At 34.9% G+C, this 23728-nt stretch overlaps 1 protein-coding gene across 1 annotated transcript in view; it reads right to left on the bottom strand.

Annotated features, from left to right (window-relative positions):
- The window catches only part of ADAMTS19 (ADAM metallopeptidase with thrombospondin type 1 motif 19), a 273564-nt gene that overhangs the window by 34802 nt on the left and 215034 nt on the right, over positions 1–23728 (bottom strand). Inside the window, exons 17-18 of the mRNA XM_047731597.1 lie at positions 13088–13245; positions 8709–8862 (exon numbers count right to left, since the gene is read on the bottom strand). Of these exons, the coding sequence (XP_047587553.1) occupies positions 8709–8862; positions 13088–13245 (312 nt within the window). The remainder of the gene's footprint in view (positions 1–8708; positions 8863–13087; positions 13246–23728) is intronic.

The raw sequence follows: 23728 nt of genomic DNA, 5'->3' as shown, positions 1-23728 counted from the left end.
ATGGCTTATGTTCATTCTTTCACAGAGAAAAACCAGCCTCACGAGGTAATGAGTTACTTAAGTATACAAAATTGGGACCAGGATTTTGGTTAACTTCCTCCTAGTTTCCTACATTCCAGGTGCTCCCTTATGACCCAATGCACATACTAAATAGATATTGTACAAATTCTGTATAATGTTAACAGATGTAAGAACAACTTCTACATTCTGATGATGCCTACTTTAAAGGAGGATTAACATATGCATTATTCTCATCAAATATAAATGTTAGCTTTAACATCTAATTTAACACCTTCCAGTTCATAAGACACTCTTTTGCATTATAGATGGAATTACCTAAACTAACTTAAATAGTGGTTTTACTGCCAACTACACCACAAAAAAATGACCAGCAGACATTATCCAGAGACGTTTTGCTGAACATATAGGTAGTCATGAGGTAAATAACTCAGGACTAATTACACAGCATTTTTTAATGAAAATACATAACTTTGGTTACTACCCTAGAGTTAACATGTTAAGCTCTTGAAAAAACCCTTTAAGTGTAAGTGTTGATATGTCAAAAGAGACACAGATACCTGTGTCATTTCAGGAATCACCTTGGTGTTCTAAGAAAGTAGAGAGGCATCTGATTGTGAATTGGGACTTCTCCATCCACAGTGTAGCAAGGAAGTTCACATCGCACATGTTTTAGCTGATAGGATAAGCCTGGCTCTACTTTTTAAAAATTTCATTGAATGAAAACAACAGAATTGGAGGGACGAAACCTATTGCCCATCTACAGGCACACCATGCCTATGAAAATACAACTAGATTGTAAAGCCATATGGAAATGTTATCGTTTGACTTTTTTCTTTTATATATTTTTATGTTCCAGCCAACACAGGAAATTTCCATTCTAGCATCTAAGAGCAGTATTTACAATGCATCCAATACTGTGGAACCTAGGGACAGGCAGAGAGTGATGAAGTACTGGATTTCTGCCTGAACCACAAGTAGCTGCATGCTGTTGACAGTGTATTATTTGCTTTATGGCAATTAACTTCACCTCAGGGTCATTCCCATTAAATCAGTATTGGGGAAATCAGTTTTGATGTTCTGAATACAATTAGGAATAAAAGAACATAACCATTATGCAATTGGTCTCATTACCGAGTATGGGCACAATCTGAAAATGAAGGGTGATTTTTATGTATTGACTCTTTTGTTGTTCTCTGAAGATACTTGATGAAGACTAGATATAGGATGGGGTGCCTTCTTTTCCAGTCTCAGATAAAGCTGTTATTTTTTTCTGTGCTCTGTATTTAACCCCAAGAAATGGATATTTTTAATAAAAATATGTTCTAGCCACGTAGATCACATTTCTCAAACTGGCATCATAAATACGGAAACATGTTCTTGGGAGTGTGTTCATTGTTTCAGTAGACAGCATCGAAATCCCCTCTATCTTACTGGACACCACAAATTTTAAATAAAATTCTGAACTTCTATAGGACTAAGACTATATATATATTCATTTGTCCTTATAATTTTCCCTCAAATTATGTATTTCTTTATTTTCTATCAAACTAACAATAGCCAGCAAATTAGTGAAACCAAAGTAACTGTTTTTTAATGAGGATGACGGACTTTTCTCTGAGAACTTCTTAGAAATATGTAAAACGCAGGGTTTCTTTAAGCATACATTTTTTAACTAGACGTCTTCCAAAATTATGCATGCCATATAATTCTTAGCCATTTTTTTGATATTTCTATAAAAATTTTCCCTCAGGGCTTAGGTTTAATGTTAAAATGACTATTTCATCCTTTTTAGTGAAAATATCTTTATTTTGTATTGTTTACAACACCCAATATATAACCCAAGCTGACCTTATCATTTTCATGCACATAAATAGTTTAATGGTATCCCATAACTTTCAAGACAAATTTCACTCGAGTGCTAACATAACACTCAGGAATCTTCATGCACTAACTTCTTTCTATAAAAAAGTGAAAAAAATGGCCAAAGTATCTCTCATTCCTTGATCCTCATATTTTGAACCCTAGAAATAAACATTCTCATAAACCTCAGTGCCTTTGCACGTATGCATATCCCTGGAATAATTTCTACATCTTCCCATATCACTCTGCACAGTGATTTTACTATTAGCTGATGCCTACTAAATGAACAGTGAATCTTCTAAAAGCAGAAAGCACTCATCATTGGGCCACTCAGAAATAGTGAATGCATATAAGGCATTGGTAAAGGAATCAACAAGTGAAGTACAAGAATGCAAGTCAAGGCCAAAGCGCTTTCTGTTCTAAGAGGTTCATCTCGAGACTATTTCCTAAAATGGTGAAAACCATTTGCAAGCCAAATGACCAATTACGGGGGATAGTTATCTATGGCATTTTCAGCTGATGAATCACGTACATATTAAAACTCAAGTTTATAAAGAGTTTGCATTAATATAAAAATGTTCTTATTAAAGAAAGTAGAATTTAAAACTGTATTAAATATTACTGAAATGAAATAATGTGGAGAAAAAATATATTTTGGTGCATTTTCATCAGGTAATAACATTTATTATGGTGTAGGCAATGGCAATGTGCCTTTAAAATGGACAATGGAAACAAACTGCTGGCAAAATGATAGGGGGTGTGTCCTCCTCGGATATGTCCCCTCATCTTGGACCCAAAGGCTTGGATCCTCCTTAGAATCTGTTCATGCACAAGGAAACCCATGTCTAAAGGATATCAAAATATAAGGTTAACAAAGTGAGGGTCTTCAGCTGGTTGGTTCTGGACTAAAGCGAAGAACGTGGGATGTTGGCTTATTTCTTCCCCTTTCAAACTGTATCTATTTAGATATCCTAGAAGCATGTCTATTCATTTATTTCAAAAAAGATTACTGAATTTTGGGGCTCTTACTCTAGGTTTATATCACTAATCTATCCACCAGCTCAAAATAAACTCTAGAGTAATACAGTTAACTATATGCCGTACTGTGAACCGCTAATTCAACGCACGACACTCAGATACCATGAAATGATAAGTTTTGAATGCCTCTGAAGACCAAGATCACTTAAAACAGGTCTTTCATGTCAAAAAGAACTTTATCCAGTGAACCATACTTCTGAGGTGCCAAAATAAATTTAAAACATCCCTTCAAAGAGTTTTCAGATGCTTTAGAACACCAATGCAAAATAAACATTTATTTCCCAAATACATTTTAAGCCATTTGAAAGTAAAAGGACTAATTTAAATGGCCAATGCTAAAATACAGAATGATATATATCCTTTCAAATCGTTCTAAAACTATCATTAGAATGTGAGAAGACGGTGCCAAAAAGCTTGCATATGTTACACTGTTGGAAAAATTTTCCTAAGATCATCAACATCCATTCGATATTTAAAAATATTCCTTCTAAAAGGGTTTTTCATATCTTATAATAACTGATACTAATAGAACTAATTAAAATGCACCGAATTAACTTTAGTTCAGCTTTTCATTCTAAAACAGTTTGCCATTCTGATGTTAAAGTTTATTACAATAAAAATTTAGCTACATGACAGTAGGTATCTTTTAAAAAAATTTCTTTTCCCACTTATTGCTGGCAGTCTATGCCTTACAACAGAATCCAAAAAAATAACATGTCAAACATTGAAATCTTATATTGCTGTGTGATATTTTATTTGCTCTTGCTTCATATAGTCCTGTGAAGTAAATAGTGCTGATATGGGGTGCCTGGGTTGCTTAGTGGGTTAAGCCTCTGCCTTCAGCTCAGGTCATGACCCAAGGGTCCTGGGATCAAGCCCCACATACCCTGCTTTCCCCTTCCCCTCTGCCTGCTTCTCTGCCTACTTGTGATCTCATTCTTTCTCTCTCTCTGTCAAATAAATAAATAAAATCTTAAAAAAAAATAGTGCCGTTACTCCTCTCTGCTGTTGAAGATAAATTTTATATAAATCTGTTTCCAATGTTCTGTGCTTTGAACTCACTTTCCTCTAATTCATGTATATGCTGAAAGATTACAAACTCTGGCTATAAAATGGACAGTATGAAGTTAGAAGTGATGCGATTCTTGAAATCCTGTCCGTCCGCTTTATTTATGAACTGCAAAGGAAAATAATATCCAAAAGCCCAGAAATATTTTGGCATTGAAAGGAGTATGTACCCTATTAACATTGTCAGAGATAATTGAAAACTGTTGACTAAACACAATGGAACAGATTTGAAAGAGAAGGTCTATTCAAGTGCAAATCATATAAAGGATGTGTCTAATTAGGACTATTTTACAAAATAACCCATTTGAAATAAAAAATAGGGACATATCTAAATTTTTATCAAACAGATCAAATAAAACATCTCTCTGAATCCAAACAAAATTTATATGATCTCTAAGGAACATGTCCTATTTTGTGAAAAGAAATGACATGAAGCCTCTGAGCTACTCTAAGGAAGTATGAGGCGTGAGGAGGAGAGATGATTTGAAGTTAGGAGTCCTGGATTCTAACATGACCTCTACCCACACTGGGCATGTGGCCTTGAGAAGTCACTTAATCTGTATGCATTTAAATTTTCTTGTGTTAATAATTAAGCAGTTATGCTTAAAACTATCTAAAAGCCCTTCTGACTCTGGAACTTAAGAAATTTATAGTAAACCTCTATTCATTAAAGTCTGGCAACTGGAAAAACATATTCTATGTTGTAAATAATATGATTTTGGGGAAAAAAATGTGACTCCCCCAAATTTGTTTGTTCAAAATGAAGATTGATAAATTCTGTATGTTTACTTCTAATGTAGCTCCTATTAGACAGCAATTACAAAAGCAAGAAAAAAGTGAGGCAAACAAAATTTATGGGGCAAACATTTTCCTGTCTAGACTTTAAATACAAACAGATTTTAATAATTGCCTTTCAGTGCTATATCAAGAACTCAACCTTTTTGTCACTCCATTTCCCCACAGTCCACCATTGGATGGGGGCTGGTCTTTCTTGTCTCAGGTATATTAAAGAGAAAATTCTAACCATATGGATTTTCATTTTCATTTTATCTATTTATTTTTATTTTTATTTATTTTTTTTAAAGATTTTATTTATTTGTCAGAGAGAGAGAGCACACACAAGCAGGCAGAGAGGCAGGCAGAGAGAGAGGAGGAAGCAGGCTCCCCGCCGAGCAAGGAGCCCGATGAGGGACTCGATCCCAGGACCCCAGGATCATGACCTGAGCCGAAGGCAGTGGCTCAACCCACTGAGCCACCCAGGCGTCCCTCTATTTATTTTTAAAGATTTTATTTATTTATTTGACACAGAGAGAGAGAAAGAGCACAACAAGGGGGAGCAGCAGGAAGAGGGAGAGGGAGAAGCAGGCTCACTGAGCAGTAAGCTTGATGTGGGCTTCTATCTCAGGACCCTGGGGTCAGGACCTGAGCTGAAGGCAGACACTTAACCAACCTAGCCACCTAGTCGCCCAAGATTTTCATTTTAAATGTGTTTGTTTCCATTTGTGTTTTCGTTTTTTATTTAGATAGAGGATGTGAAGCAGGACCCCCTAAGTCAAATGGCCTCTGGCATCACTGAAGAATGGGACTTTGAGGGTGTATGAGAGGCTTAGGAGGAGGAGACAGGAAAGCAGAGGATTCCCATATCACTTGGCGATATGGGGGCCCAAGAGAAACCTGGCCTTTGAAAATGTCACCGCGGAAAGGATGACAGATAACATTTTTGTTAAACTTCTAGAGTAATTTTGACATCCTTCTGCCATAATTACTCTATATCCTCAGGAGCGAAGTGTGTCCTATATACTCTCCTTCTCTCAATTTTCTTTTGAATCCACTCCATTTAATCTTTTTGGGCCAAAAACTTCATTAAAATTATTTTTGACAAGATCATCATTGACCTCTATGTTTCAAATATAATAAATATAATAAACATATTTAGATGTGATAAATAAATCTAAAAAATAAATAAATCTTATAATAAAGGTATTTAAATGCAATAAAACACATTTTAAAATACAATAAATATATTTAAATGTAATAATCAATTTTCAGTCCACATTATTTTTGACTTTATAGCTTTTGATGGAGTTGATCATTCCTCCCTTCTTATAATACATTCTTACTTGCTCTACAGGAAAGCATTCTCTTCTGCCTGCCTCTCCTGTGTTGGTGGCTACTCATTTTAATCTGCTTTGCTGGTTTCTTCTCTCTCCGAAGTCTAAATGGTAGAGTGTCCCAAGGCTCAATCCTTTAGTAGCTTCTCTTTCTTTTCACTCCCTTCTTAGGTGACCTGATTTAGTCTCAGTGTTTGAAAATATCATCCATATATTTTCTATCTCAAGACTCTGACCTTCTCTCCTAACTACCTAACTTATAGATCATACTTGATCACACTTAGATGTCCAAAAGGGATCTCAAACTTCTGTTGGAAATCAAACTCTTTCCTAATCCTGCTGTCCCACAGGCTTTCCTAGGTAAGGTGATGGTGACTCCATCCTACCAGTTCAGTTCCTTGGCCAAAACCATCACAGTCAATCCCTGGCATCTTTCTTTCTCTCACACTCCACATCTAGTCTTTCAACATATTCTATTAGTTCTACTTTCCAAAATATGCAGAACCTGACCACTTCCCCCACCTCCTCTGCTAACATTGGGGTCAGACTACAATCATCTCTTCCTTAGACTGTGGTAATATCTTCTTAACTGAACTCTTTACTTCTACTCTTTTCTTTTTTCCATCTACTCTCAATGCAGAAATGGAAATAACTTTTAAAAACATAAAACCAGAACAAGTCACTCCTTTATTCAAATCCTCTAATGGTATCTCACATCACTCAATAAAGGAAGGTCATACTAGCATTCTTACTACTCCTTGCTTTACTCCTGCCTCAGAGCCTTTGCCTGGGACTCGCTTCCACCAGACACCCTCGTAGGTGGTGCCCATCCACACTCGCTGCAGATTTTAAATCAGTGTGATCTCCTCACTGAGACCTTTCGGACCACTATATTCTGCACCTACCCCCTCCCAACACCCAACCCATATTTATTTCTCACTCTTGCTTAATTTTTATCATCACAATTTTATACTATGTTACTTATACTGTATATTTTGTTTCATTTTCCCCAAACACTCTCCCCTGAACACTAGTCTACTGTGTACTCTTGCCCCCTCTTGCTACAGCACACTTAGGGTATGTGTATCAATAGTTTCTTTGCCTAGAGAACAAAACTGATATTCTACTTCTGTACAAACTAGTTTATATTATACACATTATATATATACACACACATTATATTTACACATTATATTATACATTATATATGCATATATAAACATTATATTTATGTGTGTATTATACATGTATATAAACAATATATATCATACATAAATATATAATATAAACATATATAATATGTGTAATATAAACTAGTTTGTTCTTGTTATATATACAGACATATGTTCTATATGCGTTATAAATGAGTTTATATATTATATATACCAGTTTATATTATATATTATATTATTTATTATATAAATATTATGTGTATATTATATGTATATATGTATAATATATGTACAATACATGATATATGTATACATTATATAATTATATATTATTTATATTATATATTATATATAGTTTGTTTATATTATTTGTATATATAATATATAACATGTAACATATATATGTATATTATGTATCTATTATGTATATATTGTGCAATATAATATAAACATATACATATATACAATATGTTATATATATGTTATAAAACTAGTTTATATTATATATACATATATGTTTTTATATACACATATTATATATAATATTTTTAAAATAATTTTAAATATGTAAATATTTAAAAATAATTTTAGAAGGAAGCTATTACTCAAGAACTATAGCAAGTCTGTTATTAAGTGCAAAATACAAATGAAGTATTATGTTGCTGACATATGTGATACAAAGGCAAGCTGGGAGCCCCATGCCCTGAGATCTTGCCTTGACCTAACTGGTTCTGAGAGTAAGTGATAATCTGTTTAATCTCTGGGACTCCAGGATTAAGTGATTTGCTAATCTCACATTTTATGCTGAAGCAATTTTTTTTTTTGTTTTTTTTTTTACCTGCTAACTTCTAATACAAAAAAACAATCTAAAACCTTTGAGTGAGATTTTAGGATACATCTCTATTTATTGAAAATAGTTGATGGACACTTTTGAAGAATCAAAATGGAGGAACAGGGGGTATTAAATTATTTTCTGCAGGTGCTCTCTCTTTTCACACTAAGTATGCAAATGGCACAGAAGCAAGCCTGACGTTACTCTTTTACAGCACCTTTGTATTTACTGCAGAGCTACAATTCTTGTGGGTAGATGTATCTGGAAGTTAGAACTTTGAAGATTTTATAAAAATAAGAAGTTAATACAAAAAGTAGATATAAAAGGACATATATACTGTGTGGTGCCTTGAGCAGCCCCTGTAAACCAATACATTAATATTTATGCAAAGTAATGCCGTGATTAACTGTAAATGCCCTTTCTTCAATTTAATTCATACACAGTTCAGGCATTTAGGCACCACACTTGTCACAAAAAACTTTCAGTTTCCAATCCTTTAAGGAGTTTGGAATTTCAGATAAGGAGTTGCAAATGTGCCTTAATTATCAAGGATTAATCAGAAAATAGCTGCTGTTTTGATAAGATAAATGCTGGAAAATCCCCCACCTCCTCCACACGTGGCATCACAATCTTCCCAGCCTGTGTGTGTCCACATGAAAAGGGGTTCAGGTGCTTTTGAGCTCTGATTCTCTGGAAGAGGGTCTGATGGGATAGTGTATTCATAGTGAAGACCGTAATTCTGGTCCTGAAATAGCAGCACCTATAATATGTGAAAATGATAAAGGCAGCAAGGTTAAAGGAGAGCATAGACAATGTGAAGCATAATACTAAGGATACGGATACCTTAAAATGTTTGTTGCATGGTACGCATGCTCCTTTTATGTGTAGAATTGTGACATTATTACTGAAATCTTCAAAGTGACATACTTCTGCAAAGACTGGAGTTACACATTTAACCTCAGAGCTAAAGACATCATGACAAACAGCCCACCTGAATGAGGTCGGAGATACCAGGTCATGGTTTTTCAAGTTGTGAATGGACCAGGCAGTTTCCCAAAGTACGATACATATCGACAATGACTTTACTAGAGAGGAAAGGATTATCTGTCCTATCTAACATCAAGATATAACCACAATCTAACGTCAAATGTAGCCTTTCCACTCATAAAACAGCACGATGGATAGTGAGTCCCTGTGCCAGTAGAGGAAGAGGATACAAGACTGTGTGAATCACTTCATTCTCTAGAAGGTAGAGAACGTCTAATTGACCTGAGGACAATAATATTTTTCCATGTTGCTTACTGTTAAATTTCAGTTTGGCAAGATTATTAATTTTCCACTTGTAGGAAAGATCATTTCATTAGAAAAGAAATTTATGTTCAAATGAACTGCTAAATACTAATTTAACAATGGTACAGTTACATACACATATGTCAACAATGCGATAAACCATGAAAATTATCTGAGAATGACTTAACTTTGGGCCACACTGCACTGACCCATAGCAGGGATTTTGTCTCTTTTGCTGTCCCCTGGCACCCAGGGCCAAGCTTAGGAGTGCATGGGCAATAATCAGATCTATTTTAAGTGAAAGAAAAAATGCCTGAAGTATATTCATTTTAAATGAAAGAACAAATGAGAACGTATGTTCCTTTATAAACACATTTGTACAAAACATGTCAAAGAACGCCATGGACTATTTCATTTCTATGAATCTGAGGATTCAGGAAAGCAATCTATGTAATACAATATCATGCATAAAAACATACCTAGATTTAAATTCTGTTAAATTTTTCAAGAACTTTATTTGAGGGGCGCCTGGGTGGCTCAGTTGGTTAAGCAACTGCCTTCCACTCAGGTCATGAGTCTGGAGTCCAGGGATTAAGTTCCGCATTGGGCTCCCTGCTTGGCAGGGAGTCTGCTCCCTCTGACACTCCCCCTTCTTGTGCTCTCTCTCTCATTCTCTCTCTCTCTCTCAAATAAATAAATTAATAAATAATCTTTAAAAAAAAAAAGAACTTTGTTTGACATAAACCTCTATTAAGGTAGTTTTTTAAAAATTTTATTTATTTATTTGACAGAGAAAGAGATCACAAGTAGGCAGAAAGGGAGGAAGCAGGTTCCCCACTGAGCAGAGAGCCCGATGCGGGGCTCAATCCCAGGACCCTGATATCATGAGCTGAGCCGAAGGCAGAGGCTTAACCCACTGAGCCACCCAGGCACCCCACTATCAAGGTAGCTGTAATGACAGGTAATTCAGAATTAATGCTCAGTGTGGAAAACAGGACATGAGCACAGGGTTAGTTTTCTTTGCTTCTTTATCTCAATACTCTCTGCTCAATATATAAACAGAAATACTAAGATATATATTTTTATATGTGGATTTGGGAACTAATATAATGGAACTGTATATCAGCTCTATCAACAATAAAAAGAATAGTTTTCAAATTCACATATACATAACATACTGGGGTACTAATTCTAAGTACATCACAGTGCTTATTTTGGCCTTAAATATCTCATTTGATGTTGCCAGTTATGAGCGACCTCTAGCTAAATAAGTTAAAAAAGAGAGAGAGAGATTGACTTATCTCATTTATGGACATAACCAGACTATTACATAGTTTTTAAATTGATAAAAAGTACATAAATTATAGCTATTTGCCAACTTCTTTAACTTAATGAAAACATGTCTATTTTTCCTTAAAAAACTACCTTTTCATTGATAGAACGTTAGATTGTCCTTAAATACCTAACTCCACTTCAAATAAAGATATTGGCCACAAAATCATTAGCTCTTTCTTAAACCATTCGACTTTGGCAGTAGAGCTCTGCAAGAAGGAAAGTGTGACCGTGTTACCGTGGAGGGGCACACAGTGAAACATGGCAGCAAAAGGTATTGCCTTTCAAAGTTCAGTACCGGCTTTCAATCTGTAATAGTCATTAACGAAAAATATCTTAGAAGTGCAGTTTCCCTTGGATTACTGAATAAATCCAGGTCACATAGATGCCTTCTTTTAGACATAGTTCACTGATTTTAATTATGCTTCATGCTTCCAGGAAAAACCTTGGTAATTACCAGTCAGATTAAGGATTCTGCAGCAAGGAGACTCCCCGGCCCAACACTGAGGTCTCACATACTGTTTAAAGATGTTGAATTAGAGGCTCCATAAAGAGCTCCCATCTTGTTTCATTAAAAAAAAAAAAAAAATGTAGGTTACATTCATATAAGGCAGTTCACCCGAAGTCCTTCTCTGCTAACCCCATCCTTAAAAATATGTTTGTTGTTGATAATGTTGTTATTATAAGTGACCCAATCAAGGAAAGAGCCAAATATTGGTCATACGATGTTTGTTTAGTCATTTTTTTTTTCTTTCTCCAGATGGCACAAGGCACAGAGTGGAGTTTCCAGTTCAAATCAAGGAATAGGATCCAAAAGAACTGTGAGGAGATGAAGAACACAATTATTGAAACTATGTGTATACTTAGGATCCCACATTGTCTGCAGTAAAGAACTTAGATCTGAGCTTTCCGTCAGGAGAGGCAGCATAAAGGACTGATTAACACCTGGTTTATTCACAGCTAAATAACTTCCTGGGAGACACTGTGCACATTAATTAACTTTTTCATGCTGAGTTTTTTTTTTTTTTAAATCCGTACACTGGAGAAATAATAATACACAGCACACAGGGTCTCCATGAGGACTGAATGCCGTCATGAATGTAAAATGCTCTGAACAGTCTCTGGCTCAGTGTTCAGCGAATGGGATGTATTATCATTATGATGAAGATTTGGAGCAGAAGGTTCCCATGCATCTCCCTTTGCTCCCTTCATTCTTGTCGGTCAGGCCCATGAACGCAGTTCTATAAAAAACTGTGATCTGAAATGTGGTCATGGGCCAACAGTAGTGACATCAACTGGGAGCTGGTTAGAAATGCAGATCTCGGGTCCCTCCCAGACCAAATGAATCAGAATGTGCATTTTAATAAGAACCCTAGGTGATCTGCAGGCACATTCAGAAAGCAGGAAAAGCAAATGGGCTGATGCATGATTTGAACTCTGGCTCCCAGACCAGCAACACAGATGTCTCCAATTGAAGACAAATTCAACTTGAATTGTGCAGTGATATTAAATAATGTGGCACACCACACTCCAAATAAACAGTCAGTTGATCGTGTTTTAGAGTTGTTTTTATGTGTGGACTTAAGGAGGTGTTGAAGTGTCTGAATTTCAGACTCTGCCACTAGGATGGGGAACATGCCAGCTGTGCAGTCAGCCCTCAGGCTCCTGAGCCATTACCGCTGACTGCAAAGTTCAAGGTCGAGAGGAGCACATGAACCAGCCACCAGCTTGGATGCAGAGCCCCACTGCTCCGTTTCCTTCATTCTCTGTCCTGCCTCATATCTAGTCTTCTATTACACAGTGAAGGGGTATCATCCCGAAGAGTCCAACTTTCATACTTCTTTGCAGGAATCAATACACCCAGTAAGAAAACAAAAGAGGGTAACTGGATGTATCGTTAGGTATGTTTACCAAAGCTTTTCCCAGGGAAGGTATCATTTTATCAAAGGCATTTTATGCAGATTCAGAAAATGCCCATGCCATGGATGCTTGAAATGCTATGAGCTGCCAGAGTATCTAACACTGTCTTTACAGACGCCTGCTCCTGCTAGTGAGTCACAAAGACGCTGCTGGTAAAACTGCTCTTCTCGAAAAAATGGGCTCCTTGTTGCCGGACAATTCCCTTCTACTTTGAGTCTGTGAATTAATTCCCTAAAATGTCTTGCTCTTCTTGCAATAACTTCTGGTTTTGACATCATGATTTAAAACACATTAAAATGAAAACCTAAACGCCCCTCCCCCTTCAATGATGTTGAATGTCTACCTGACAATTCAAACTTGGAAAAAAGATCAGAGGAGGTACAGTGGGAATGGCTTTGGACATGGAAGTTGATTAGCAATATTATCAGTTGATCCCTTCATACCAGGAGGTGTAAAGGTGACGTAGTAGGTCCTTTGGCGGAGATCTTCTCCCAGAGGCCTCGTCTTACATAATGGACAGTAGTGCCTGCTAAGTTGAAAGCTCCTGAGTGCTCGATCTTCCAGTCACTATTAATAGACTGCTTTCCAGCGTCTCGTAGAGCTAGAAAGAGGTTCAAAAATATTACGACAGCTGAACAAGTTAGCATCATTAATCAATATCCACTTCCCATGATTTAATAGAAGCAGTTCATTTATTTCTAAGCTCACGGGTAAACACTCCCCAGTGCAAGACATGAGGCATCTCCTCCATAGGGAAGAACACAGTTGGAGCACATGCCATGAGCTCGCCTTCCCTCCTGGCACTGTCTACAGCTATGGTACCATGTTTATCATGGCCTCTTCCAACCTCCTTCGGACATGTGACATCTGTAACCCGTTTTCTGCCCCATAATGATTTGTTCTTTAACAAACTATTATCTTAAGACTATGTGTGTCCACCTGGCTGGCACAGTTAGGAAAGCACGACTCATGATCTTGGGGTGGTGAGTTTGAACTCCACTTTGGGTGTAGAGATTACCTAGGAATAAAAACTTTAAAAAAAAAAAGGCTCTGTGTGTCTGTTGTCTATGCGGTAATCCTATGAAGGATGTTGACACTACATCTTATATATTCTCTGTATGTCCCATGCCACCCAAAAAAGTGATTAAAGAAAGGTCATTACAAAGCATGTTAGCAAACAAATCAGGATGACAGACTTATTTTCATTACAAAACAATTCAAACATAAAATGTGTTTGTTTTATAAACAGAACTCAGGACCCTGGAACATCATGTTTGTGATTTGTTGTGTATAAGAATGGAAGATAAATGCTAATTCTCATCTATAAACAGCCCTCACTTACATGGGATTTTATGGAATAACTTTGTTTACCTACATGAATTTTTTATTTTTTCTTTGATCTCATCTCTGCTACTATTTAAATAAGATTCATGACAAGGAAGTGAGATGTCATAATTACCATTTTAAACTAAGGATTCCTTCTTACTTTGTTTCAAATGATTTTATTTGTCTAATTTAAACTTCCAGGCTCTTCCATATAAGTGAATTTTCATTCTAAGATACATCTACATGAGGATTTTTATGTCATAATGCTATCAAAATATTTTGAAAACTGGAGCCAGTAAATCTTCCTAAATATCATCAAAGCTAATCTCCATTTATTGACTATTTGAAGGTTTCCCAGTTTTTATATGGTAGATAATGCTCAGATAAATACACTGTATACTAACTCTATGTGTATCTGATTATTTCCCTTGGATAGATTCCCAGATTTGGAATTACAGAGCCAAATAAATAGAACAATTAAAGACTGAAAAACAATCTCAAATTGATTTTCACAAAGGTTGCACCAATACAGGCTTGCATAACAGTCACTGAGAGTGCCATTTTTGAATTTAGAAGCCACTTTTTCATGTAAAACATTTCATCATGACTGAATAATTACTTATTAACCTATAAAGTATAAAGTAGGAAATACTCAAAGTCCTTGGACCTTCCAAAATTAACAATTATAAATATGTTTTCTGGCTTTATGGAATTTATAATCTAACTGGAATTTGCTGGAACTTGTGTGGGAAGAATGAAGAAAAACTTTGAGCGACATCATTTCCTGAGGCTGGAAGCCAGGGGAAAAGAGAAAGTGGAGAGAGAACATTCAGGACTGAGGGAGCTACAGATGGGAAGGTCTTAAAGGTCACAGCTTGGTGAGAATCAGAGAGCAAGTGTGCAGGACGCCAGATGTACTGAAGTGAATCATGATGAGATGAGGCTGGAGAAGTAAGGGATCACCAGATCTTATGGACCTTGTTCATACTTTTAGGGCTTTTTTCCCTAAGAAAAAATACAAAGCTATGAAAGTTTCTGAACAATAGTGTATAGACATGGACTGCGTGTGGGGCAAATTTAGATAGCAAAAACAGGAGATCATTGTAACCCAACAGAAAGTAATGGTAGCTTGGATTCAGGTATTGGAGAAAAATATCAAGAGGCATTTAGGAATGAAATTGATAAAATGTGATGACTTGTTGTCGCAGGTGAAAGAAGTGTCAGGTATGACGTAAGGCTTCTCGGATGAGAAAACAGGTGGGTATGACAATAGTGCAAAGGGAAAGACTAGCAAAAGAACACGTGGGAGGAAAAAATACTAGGAATTAAATTATGAACTATGTAGGTTAAAAAAAACTTGTTTAATTGCTACTAAGGTTAAGGATATTTTTCATTTGCTTATTAGTCATTTGTGTTTTAAAATTTAAATTAATAAAATAAATTATTAATGGTTTATTATAGTGTTTCTGGTCCACTGAGGGATTTTTTCTGGGGCTGATATTCCCATTATTATAAGTAACAGATCCATAAAATTATTGAAATTTCACCTCATCAATCTTAATTTCTACCAAAAAAGATCTCCAGGTACTGCACATAAAGCATAATGTTTTAATAAAATATTAAGGATGTGTATTTTCAGATTTATGAAAAATATATAAGTATTCATTTTTAACTTGAATTTTAAACTTGAGGGGTTAATATGTTGACAGAAAATGTAACACTTTGAGAATAGCTTTTACTACCTACAATGGATATACATCAGATAATGCTAAACTGATGAAAAAAAGTGATTTTGCCTAAAAGGTAAAATATTTCATTGTATTTCTCTGAAGTCTATCAAATGTTTTAAGAAATCTTCTTGGTCTAGATTTGTAACTGTGGCCAGTATAATTCCATATTTTTCTGTGTTTCAACATATACTCAGGACACAATTATAAAGGAATATTTCCTGAAAATCTCTAATAAAATTGCCTTAAGCCTTCTGGGGATGGCTATAGTATAATGTTTAGAGTCAATCGATATTTCTGGAATTCAGTATTTCCCCCCAAATGGCATACACATACGTACCTGGAAACTCACATAATTTATAAGTTTAAGAGCATATGAAGAAGAACCAATACACTAAGTGTTTTTTTCTTGTTCTATGTTTTTGTTTTTAATCCATTAACTTTAAAACGTGTTTTTAGAAAATCTGTTTCTGGTCATACCATAATAAGTGGAACTATACTATCTCGTGCAATTTAAACAATGAGAAAACCAAACAGTGTATGATACAACTGTTTTCCAACACTGGACAACAGCGAAAGAACTGAGGTCCCCAAGAGGAGAACAAATGTGATGTCTTAAATTGCTTGACTTTCTGCCTGAAGATATTTACCAGACCAAACCACAGGCAGTGGGAACTCAAGCAGAGCACAGACAATGGGGACTTCTGTAAGATGACCACACAGAGAGCAGTTCAAATTGCCTGAGGCATCTGGAATCTGTTTTCTGGAATAGTGAAGAGGAAGCTGCACAGAGACAAGCTCTAAAAATCCCCACAGGTGCTCCTTTGAGCCTGTGGCTAAATACTAAGCTGCGAATAAGTGTGGTGAGATTTTTCAAGGCTGGGAAAAGAGCAATTACATTGATCCTGGAAACTATACAATGTCTGGAGCTCATGTAGGGTTGGAAGACATATGAGTTCTATTCAATTAGAGAGGATAGATCCTACTGAACATACAACAGAGACTTCAGTGGAGTACCTAAAAAAATAAAATAAAAATGTGCACATTAGAAGTGAGGTTGGACTAGTCTTAGAATAAAGGCTACTCGAGATCCAGCCCAACAAAGGCTTCACAAAAGCTTTAAGAACTTAAGCTGATCTGCAATTAATGAAGCTCAACAGTAAATAAAAAGAACAAAATGAAGCCAACAAAATGAAGCTCAACAGTAAATAAAAACAATAGTCATCTAGCATTCTCACATTAACAGTGTCCAGCATCCAACCAAAAAATTACTAGATATATTAAAAAGTTCAGAAAACATGACCCATAATCAGGGGAAAAAAAAATCTGTCAATAAAATGGGACCCAGAAATAACAGAGATGATGAAACCAGCAGACCATGACTTTAAAAAAGCTATTTATATATATATATATATATATATATATATATATATGATCAGTATGCACAAAAATTTAAAGAAATATACTTCTTCATATACATATATGAAGAAGTATGCACAAAAATTTAAAGAAAAACCTATAATATTAAAGAGAAAAGTAGCTCGAGTCATGATCTCAGGGTCCTGGGATCAAGTCCCGCATCGGGCTCTCTGCTCAGCAGGGAGCCTGCTTCCCTCTCTTTCTGCCTGCCTCTCCGTCTACTTGTGATCTCTCTCTGTCAAATAAATAAATAAAAATCTTAAAAAAAAAAGAGAGAAAAGTAGAAACTACAAGAAAATAAGCAAATCAAATTCCTCAGAATAGAAATATAAAATATCTGAAACAATAAATTCATTAAATTGGCTTCAGGTCTGATTAGAGATTGCAAAATAACTCAGTGAACTTGATGAGAAGTTGATAGACTAGAACTACATGGAATGCAGAAAGAAAAACAAAGCCCGAAAAAATAAACAGAGTTGGGGCACCTGGGTTGCTCAGTTCTTTAAAATGTCTGCCTTCAGCTCAGGTCATGATCCCAGGATTCTGGGATTGAGCCCTGCATCAAGCTCCCTGCTCAGTAGGGAGCGGGTTTCTCCCTCCCCCTGCTTGTACTCTCTATCAAAGAAATAAATAAAACCTTTTTAAAAAATGAACAGAGCATCAGTGACTCACAGAAAATACCTGGTAGACTCATACAGATGGAACTGGAATCCCAGAGAACAGGGAGTAGGCAAAAAAGTTATTTGAAGACACAATGCCCCAAATTTTTCCAAAGTTGATGAAAACCATAAACTTACTGTGCTAATCAATACAATGGAATCCAAGAAAGAAAAGTACAAGGAAAGATCACCAAAGCACATCATAATCAAACTGCTAGAATCCAATGATTAGGAGAATAATCTTAAATCTTCAAAAGGCACTTTATATATAAAGGGAAAAAAGATTACCAATTTTCTGGGTATACTGTCAGAACTAATAGAAGCCAGAAGACAATGAAACATTACCTTTGAAGTGAGAAAAAAAACAAAGCATAAGCAAACAAAATATAGAATTCTGTATCTAGTGAAAAGATCCTTCATATAGGGAGGAAAAATAAATACACTGTCATTAAAACAAAATATGGGATTTTTACCGCCAGCAGATATGCTCTACAAGAAATGTGAAAGGACATTGTTCAGGCTGAACGAACATGGCTCTAGGAGGAAATGGTGGATTATGTGAGGGCATGAAGAATGTTGGTTACAGATACATAAATATTTTTTTAATTAGTAAGTTCTTTATAGGATGATTGACTTTAAAGCAAAAGTGATTAAAACTTATTTTGGTGATTAAGACATATAAAAAAAAAGTGACTATACTGAAATGTAGAAATATGCATAATAGCACAAAGGAAGGGAAGCAGGTAAAGGGAAATACACTTTTAAGGAACTTAGATTACCTGCAAAACGGCATCATATAATTTGAAAAGAGACTGTAATAAGTTAAAAATGCATACTGTAAATCCTAAACTGGCCATTTAAGTATAAAACAAGAGCTATATACAGCAAACAGGCAAATAAGAGATTAAGTGGAATGTTTATTAAAAAAAAAAAAAAAAAAACCTCAGTCCGACAGAAGACAGAGACATAGGGAAAAAGTATTAAAAAGGGATAGAAAACAGAAAATAATTCAATATATCCATAATTATATTATGTTTAAATTATTGTTTAAATTAAATTTATGTTTAAATTATGTTTAAACATTAAGGATATTGCTTAAAAAAGAGAGACTGTCAGGACGGCGGGGGGGGGGGGAAGACCCCACTCTATTCAATTTAGAAGAACGCACTTTAAAAATAAAACATAGATAGATTAAACCTAAAAGGGTGGGAAAAATTAAGCACGAGACACTAATTATAAAAAGGATGTATTGGCTATTTCAGTATCAGATAGCATGGACTTCAGGGCAAGGGATAGTTCCAGAGATAAAAAAAGAATTTTTTTTTAAAAAATGCCATTTAAATTTTAATTACTTTAAATGTAAAATTCTAAATGACATTTAAAAAACTTATTATGTAAACCATACAATCCTAAGTGTGAAAGAGAGCATCAAAATGCATGAAGAAAGCTGAGATAGCTGAAAGGAGACATGGACAAATCCATAATTTCAGTTGGAGATTTCAATAGTTCTCTTTCCCTAACTTATAAAACAAGAAGAAAATCAACAGGAATACAGAAAATACAAACCAAATTGAGCTAAGTGATATTTAGAGAAGAGCCAGCAATTACATATAATTAATGCATTATACTAATCAATAAGAGCCATGGGCCATGAAACAAGTCTCAGCTGAAATCACACTCAGTGAATCCTCTTACCACAAAGACTGAAACTAGAAATCAATAACAAAATATCTATTAAAAAAATCTACAAATATTTGGAAATTAAACAATGCATTTATAAATGACCCATGGGCCAAAGTAGAAAATCACACTGACAATGCAAAAATATTTTAAACTAATATCACAATATCCTTGAATTGTGATACATAGCTAAAGCAGTGTTTAGATGGATAAATTGTCATATTAGCAAAGAAGGACTAAAATCAATTATCTAAAATCAATTAATTAACTCAGATAATTGATTTTAGTCCATTTTCACCTGAAAATGGTATAAAAGTGAACAATTCAAACCTAAAGTAAGTAGGAAGAAAAACAAAGAGAAGTCAATTAAATAGAAAGAATAACAACAAAGGCAATCGATGACATCAAAAGCTGGTTATTTCAAAAGATTGAAAATTGACAGAGGTCTAGTTTGAGTAAGCAAAAAAGAAAGACACAAATTAACAATATGGGAAATGAGTGAAGGAATATTGCTATAATATTATAGACATTGTAGTATAATAGGAAAATGTGATAAACAACTTTAAGAAAATAAATTTGATAAGGTAAGGAAAATGGCTTAATTCTTTAAAGACACCAATTACCAAATCTGACCAAAGAAGAAACCACCTGGACAGTTGTATACATACACACATATGACTGTGCACACAAGCATGCAAAGACACACACTAAAGAAATTAAGTTGGGATTTAAAAACCTTCCAACAAAGAAAATACCAACATTCAAACATTGAAGAAAACTTACTGCCAGTTTTAACAAAATTTATTATAAAATAGAAGAGGAGGGGCTCAGAGTTCTTTAAATGTACTAAAAATAATTTTTAAGATGGATAATAAGTATAAATACCTATATCATATTGTTTCCTTTGTAAGTAATACATTAATTAAGAATATTTATTGGTATCTATTAGATGTTCAGGAAAATTATATTTTTGTATAATTTACAGACAAGTTTTTTAAAAAGATAAGCGTTTTTGCAAATATTTTTCTGACACTATGACTTGCATTTTAATTTTCTTAATGGTGTCCTTTAATGAGCAATAGTTTCACTTTTGATTAACTTAAACACATTCATTTTTGGGTGAAGGGGTCGGTATTTTTGTACATCTGTTGTAAAGAAATCTTTGCCACCCACAATGTCTTGAAGGTTTTCTCTCTTTTTTTTTTTAGAAGATTTTATTCACTTATTTATTTATTTGAGAGAGAGAGAGAGAGTGCAAGTTTCAGAGCATGTGAGTGGTTTGAGGTTGGGGCAGAGGGAGAGAGAATCTCAAGTAGACTCCTGACCAAGCCTGGAGCCCCATGTGGGAACTGGATCCCCAAATCCAAGATCATGAACTGAGTGGAACCAAGAGTTCCACACCCTCAACCAACTGGGTCACCCAGGTACCCCTCTCTTATGTTTTTTGCTAGAAGTTTTAGAGTTTTAGTTTTTTTGTGTATATCTCCAATCCATTTTGAGTTAATTGTTGTGTATGATAAGAGGTAGGAGTTAAAGCTCAGTTTTTGCCCCTCACATTAATACCCAATTATTCCAGCATTACTGTTTAAATAATATCTTTTTCTGTGTTACTTAAATATGTTGGTTGGAAGTCAGTTCATGCCCTATTTAATGTTTAATTTCACTACGACAATAGATTGGTCAATTTTTGCCTAAGAGCTTTCAAGCTGAATTCCTGGGTTCATACAATTTTAAAATTATAATGTCTTAATGAGGAATTAAGTTATTTTTAAAATTATTCTGTGACTTCTTTTTATCTCAAATAATGCATTTTCCTTTAAAATGAGTTCTGACTTGGGTGCCTGGGTGGTTCAGTTGGGTAAGCATCTGCCTTCAGTTCAGGTCATGATCTCAGTGTCCTGAGATTGAGTCTTGCAAGGAGCTTCTTGTTTCTCCCTCTGCCCCTCCCCCAGGTCTCTCACGTATGCTCTGGTGCTCTCTCTCTCTCAAAAATGATTTTAAAAGAACCTTTAAAAACAGTAAATTCTGACTTACATTACTTTGGCTCTATCAGAATTATTTTTGCTTCTATTTTTTCTAGTATAGTTTTCCATTCTTTGATTTTCAGTTTTTTTGAATCTTACATGAACACCATATACCTCAATTACTTTTTAAAAATCCAGTCTGATAATTTTTGTCTTTTAAACAGAAATTGTAGTTTTTAAATGCTTAAGATTGTTGGTATGTTTTGTTTTATTTATAACATCTTATTTTATGCTTTTTTTTCTCCTTTTTGCTGTATATTTCTGTTATTTTTCTCCTAATCTTGTAGTCTATTGATTGAATTTTGAAAATTTAATTTTAAAAATTATATTTGGTTATTTTAATATGTCTTTTAGTCAATTTTGTTGATTCTTATTTTTAAATCCCTTTTTCATATTTTAAATCTATACTGTTTTTGTATTTTCTATATATGATCCAAATACATATCTAATTCTGCTCTCCCTTATTTTTACTGCATCTATTCCCTTTTCTGTTTCCTGAACATTTTTTTACTACAAAATTATATTTGTTGAACCTTATAAAATTCCTTTGAGGCCTGGTTTGAAAGTGCATTATTTCAAAAAGGATTCACATTTGTATATGCCTGCCCCCTTGGTAATTCATTAAAATAAATGTCTTGGAGGGGCGCCTGGGTGGCTCAGTGGGTTAAAGCCGCTGCCTTCGGCTCAGGTCATGATCTCGGAGTCCTGGGATCGAGCCCCGCATCGGGCTCTCTGCTCAGCAGGGAGCCTGCTTCCTCCTCTCTCTCTGCCTGCCTCTCTGCCTGCTTGTGATCTCTCTGTCAAAAAATAAATAAATAAATAAATAAAGTGTAATTTTAAATAAATAAATAAATAAATAAATAAATGTCTTGGAGTTTTGGACTTCCTAGTTGGGTAAGTTCGTGCTATAAAGCCATAGAGCATTTGCTTTGGGTTTGGAATCTTAAAGGAAGTTCATTTTCTACTTCCACTGAGTACCAAAATTAATACATACACATTTCCTTTTGTTCTCCTTTTATGGTGCAAATGCATTTCTATGTCTCCTTCACACTGAGCTTGTACTCCTTTGGGGTCTTGCTTTATGTAGGTGTCTCCTGTTCAAGCCTCTACTTTATAAAGCCTCAGGCTTTGTTTTCTGGCCACGGTCTGCCTTGGTGCTCAAAATCTAAACTGGTCACCAGGTTTAATAATAAGTGAGATTTCGGTCAGCCTAATATACTGGCTTCCTGTTCTCACTTTGTTTTTGGCGTGTGAGTGTTCCTTAATTTCTTTTCATTTTAGAGGTAACTTTAAAATGTGTTTTTTTTCCTCCTCTTATAATTTGCTCAACATTTTAAATTTTTCTTAATGAAAAGTTTTTCCATAGTGGTTTGTGTGTAAAACTGCAGGCGAGGTAAGTGGACCCATATGACCTTTATTTTTTTAGGCTTTTAAATGTCCTAAGCTATAATGATTTTGTAAAGCTATAACGTATAGTCCATCTGAACTCCTACCCATTTTAGACTTTCTCATTAATTTTTAACAAAACAATTGAGCCATGATATTCAGAAGTACAGATAATGATTATGTATAGGAATACAACTCAGAGAGTAATGAAAAAGAATAATTGTATTGGGAGGGAATTAATTGTCCCCTTTGAGATAATATATAGTTTTATGTAGATGAGTTAATTTGTTAAAGAATGATCAGCTTGCCAGGAAATAATCTATTTTTCCTTATGCTATTTCAGAAAAAAGATGATTTTCAATAACTTCCTTCCAGTGCCTGAAGAGGTCTTTAAGAAATGTGCTTTATGATATGTATTCTCTATAATAGACTTGAAATCTAATATTTGAGACTTAAAATCTAGGATTTAAATACTGCATCATTTTTTTCCCCAAATTTGCCCCCATCCATGTGTGCTAGCTCACTAAATGTCATTTATTTGCCCAGTTGTTTAATGCAGAAACCTAAAAGTCATCCTTGAAGCTTGTCTTCTATCAACACATCCATTTGCAAAAGTTTCATAAGCTCAACTTCCTCAGTGTCTCTAGAAGCCATTGGGTTCTTTCCATTCCCGTTCTTTGATAGGATTATGCAAGTGGTCACTTTGTCTTCATTCTTGCACCCTTCCCTTAATTCATCAGGAAAAGTGATTTCCTCAGTTGAGAAGAAAACTTAGTGGGGTTCTTGAATAAACATGGCAACAAGTTATATTTTCAATCCTAATCTCTTTAGTAGTATTTATGAGTGTTCAAGAGCACTCATGC

Source organism: Lutra lutra, chromosome 5, assembly GCF_902655055.1.
Source record: "Lutra lutra chromosome 5, mLutLut1.2, whole genome shotgun sequence".
In the NCBI taxonomy this organism is placed as follows: domain Eukaryota; kingdom Metazoa; phylum Chordata; class Mammalia; order Carnivora; family Mustelidae; genus Lutra; species Lutra lutra.
The sequence above is the reverse complement of the archived record's forward strand: the minus strand, read 5'-3'. Positions and strand labels throughout refer to the sequence as shown.